The sequence below is a fragment of the Trichoplax adhaerens genome, genomic scaffold, assembly GCF_000150275.1.
Source record: "Trichoplax adhaerens TRIADscaffold_227 genomic scaffold, whole genome shotgun sequence".
In the NCBI taxonomy this organism is placed as follows: Eukaryota; Metazoa; Placozoa; class Uniplacotomia; order Trichoplacea; family Trichoplacidae; genus Trichoplax; species Trichoplax adhaerens.
Genome location: NW_002061145.1, coordinates 5451 through 7698, shown reverse-complemented (window position 1 = coordinate 7698; position 2248 = coordinate 5451). Strand labels below are relative to the sequence as shown.

The following is a 2248-nucleotide window of genomic DNA, read 5'->3' as shown; positions in this document are numbered from 1 at the left end:
AACAATAAATCAAGAACCACAGTTTCGCGCAAATTTCACTTTATTACAGAAGATAGGTTCGTCTAACTACCAATGACTATCTGACTATCTGACAATCTACTTATTACAGCAAAATTCACGATTTATATACGATTAGTTACAGAATGCTTTTACTGTAACAAATCTTATCTTGCCCATTAAGTCGCAAGATCAGATCTAAATTTACTATCGCGCAATCTATTCATAAATCGCGCGTCTATTTAAAGCATTACAATACAAGACTTACAGTACTAGCATACTTAGCGCAAATCTATTTATATCTCAGATCTTTATATAAACATCTTAATAGATTCGCTACAATACGTACTGTAAACGTCTTCTACAAATAGACTCTTACACAATCTTACACTCTAGCTTACAAGTTAAGTTATTCTCGTACAGTCTTATAATCGTAATCTAAGCTATATTTGGGCTGCAATACAGGTATTCTTCGCTAATTTTGAAATTTCTTTAACTGACTTAGGATACTTTCGAAGCAAATCACCGAGATATTTAACGAATTCCTTAAAATCTTCTTCTTTCTCGTACGTTATAGTGTATTTTTGAACAACTTCCATTCTAAAGGCTGCAGCTTCTTTGAGAATCAACGTTCCCGATACATCCGCATTTTTCCATATAGAATTTATCAGGTCGTCAATAGGACCAAAAGAACGTGATTTAACTAACTCGTCCTTCCATCCACCTTTTTTCCTCCTGATATTACAGGCCTTGCACATAAACATCAAATTGCGGGTATCATTTTGTACTTGCACTGCGAGATTTTTTGTGGCAAAGATAAGTTCTTTGCTTATTTTAGTACTTGAAGTAGTGGACTTATAACGTCTAAATTTTAGATTTAAAACGTAAAACTTGTTTATAGACTTCAAATACTCATCATAGTCCTTTTTTTGATCGACATCATCTGGTCTTAGTTTATTTAATAAATAAACAGAAGCCAATAGTTTCTCATGAATTTGCGTTTTAGGTAATATATGATCTACTTCTGGATAAGAGCTATGATTTCGATCTACGATACTTTGAGAAAAAGGGCAAGAAAAGCAATTTAGATCAACAGACCTTCCTATTTCATTTCTATATACTTTTTCCAACTCCATTTTGGTAGCCATTCTATAATTATTACAATATTTAGCGTTGATATCTGTTCTGCATGTATGATAGGCAGGTATAGAACTAACCGTTGGTTCCTGAGCATTTTTTTTTTTAGATTTAATATTGGAGGAAATTACACCTTGAAACTCGTAATTTAATACGGAATCCAAGAAGCTCTTTACTGTCTCTGCTGTATCAGAAACACGTAATTCTTTACTTTTCTTAAGATTATGTTTGAAATCGAGTTCCTTTATTTTAGAATCTCTATCTTTAATTTTTTTAAAGGTGGCACTAAGTACGTTTTTAAGAATACATTTTCGTTTACCATCTTTTTTAACGAATAGCTTAGGAAAGTAGAGCCTCGCGCAAGCCTTAATATCGGCTCTATAGCTTTTGTAATTAGAATAATCAATATTTGTTATAGTGCCCTTCGTAACTTGTTTTTTTAAAGACGTTCCTCTACCCTTCTTTTCATATCTCGCAAAAATACGTTTGGATGACGGTTTAGCAGCCATGTTATAAGATGCTTCAACATTTATTTATTGAATTCGAATTTCTGTGCAGTATGTAAGCTGGAAAAGCTCAACGAATAAAATACTATTGCCTGTTGCATTCATGGAAAACCACAGTTTCGCAATGAGAGTATCAAATTTATGAAAGTAAATAAGCCAAATAGTTGAAAAGTTAAGATATCGGTCTTTAAAGGATTATTTTAGATGTCCATGTATTATAAATGAATTAAACTGGCCAGGATGCAGGTATTCCGAAAGCAACTTGAATATGATGGCATAATAAAAAAATGTAAATTTTGTTAATCAACGATGAAATCAAGTTTACTTAAGAATGTAACTCTAAAATGAGCGCTTGGCTTTGATGTTAGTTTACTTAAAATGACTACAATTAACAATGCATCAAGCATAAAATAAGAAAGCTTTCTTTAGTAATAAAATACTCGTCAAGAATTGAATTAAAAGATTTATGAGATAGTTTTCAAAAAACTATCTCATAAATTGGATCGCTATATTCATATAACCTCATATGCATATAGAACCTTCTGGAATACTCAGTCTATGTATATTATAATAACTACTAATAAGTTCTAGAATATTCCATGATAGAT

The 2248-nt window shown here is 31.6% G+C and overlaps 1 protein-coding gene across 1 annotated transcript; it reads right to left on the bottom strand.

The window, feature by feature from the left end:
- Positions 1-440: 440 nt before the first annotated feature.
- TRIADDRAFT_62631 (uncharacterized protein) lies at positions 441-1643 on the bottom strand (the record flags this gene model as incomplete). The annotated part of the gene is made up of 1 exon (XM_002118572.1): positions 441-1643. One exon carries the CDS (start codon positions 1641-1643, stop codon positions 441-443), a length of 1203 nt encoding a protein of 400 aa, XP_002118608.1.
- Positions 1644-2248: the final 605 nt, after the last annotated feature.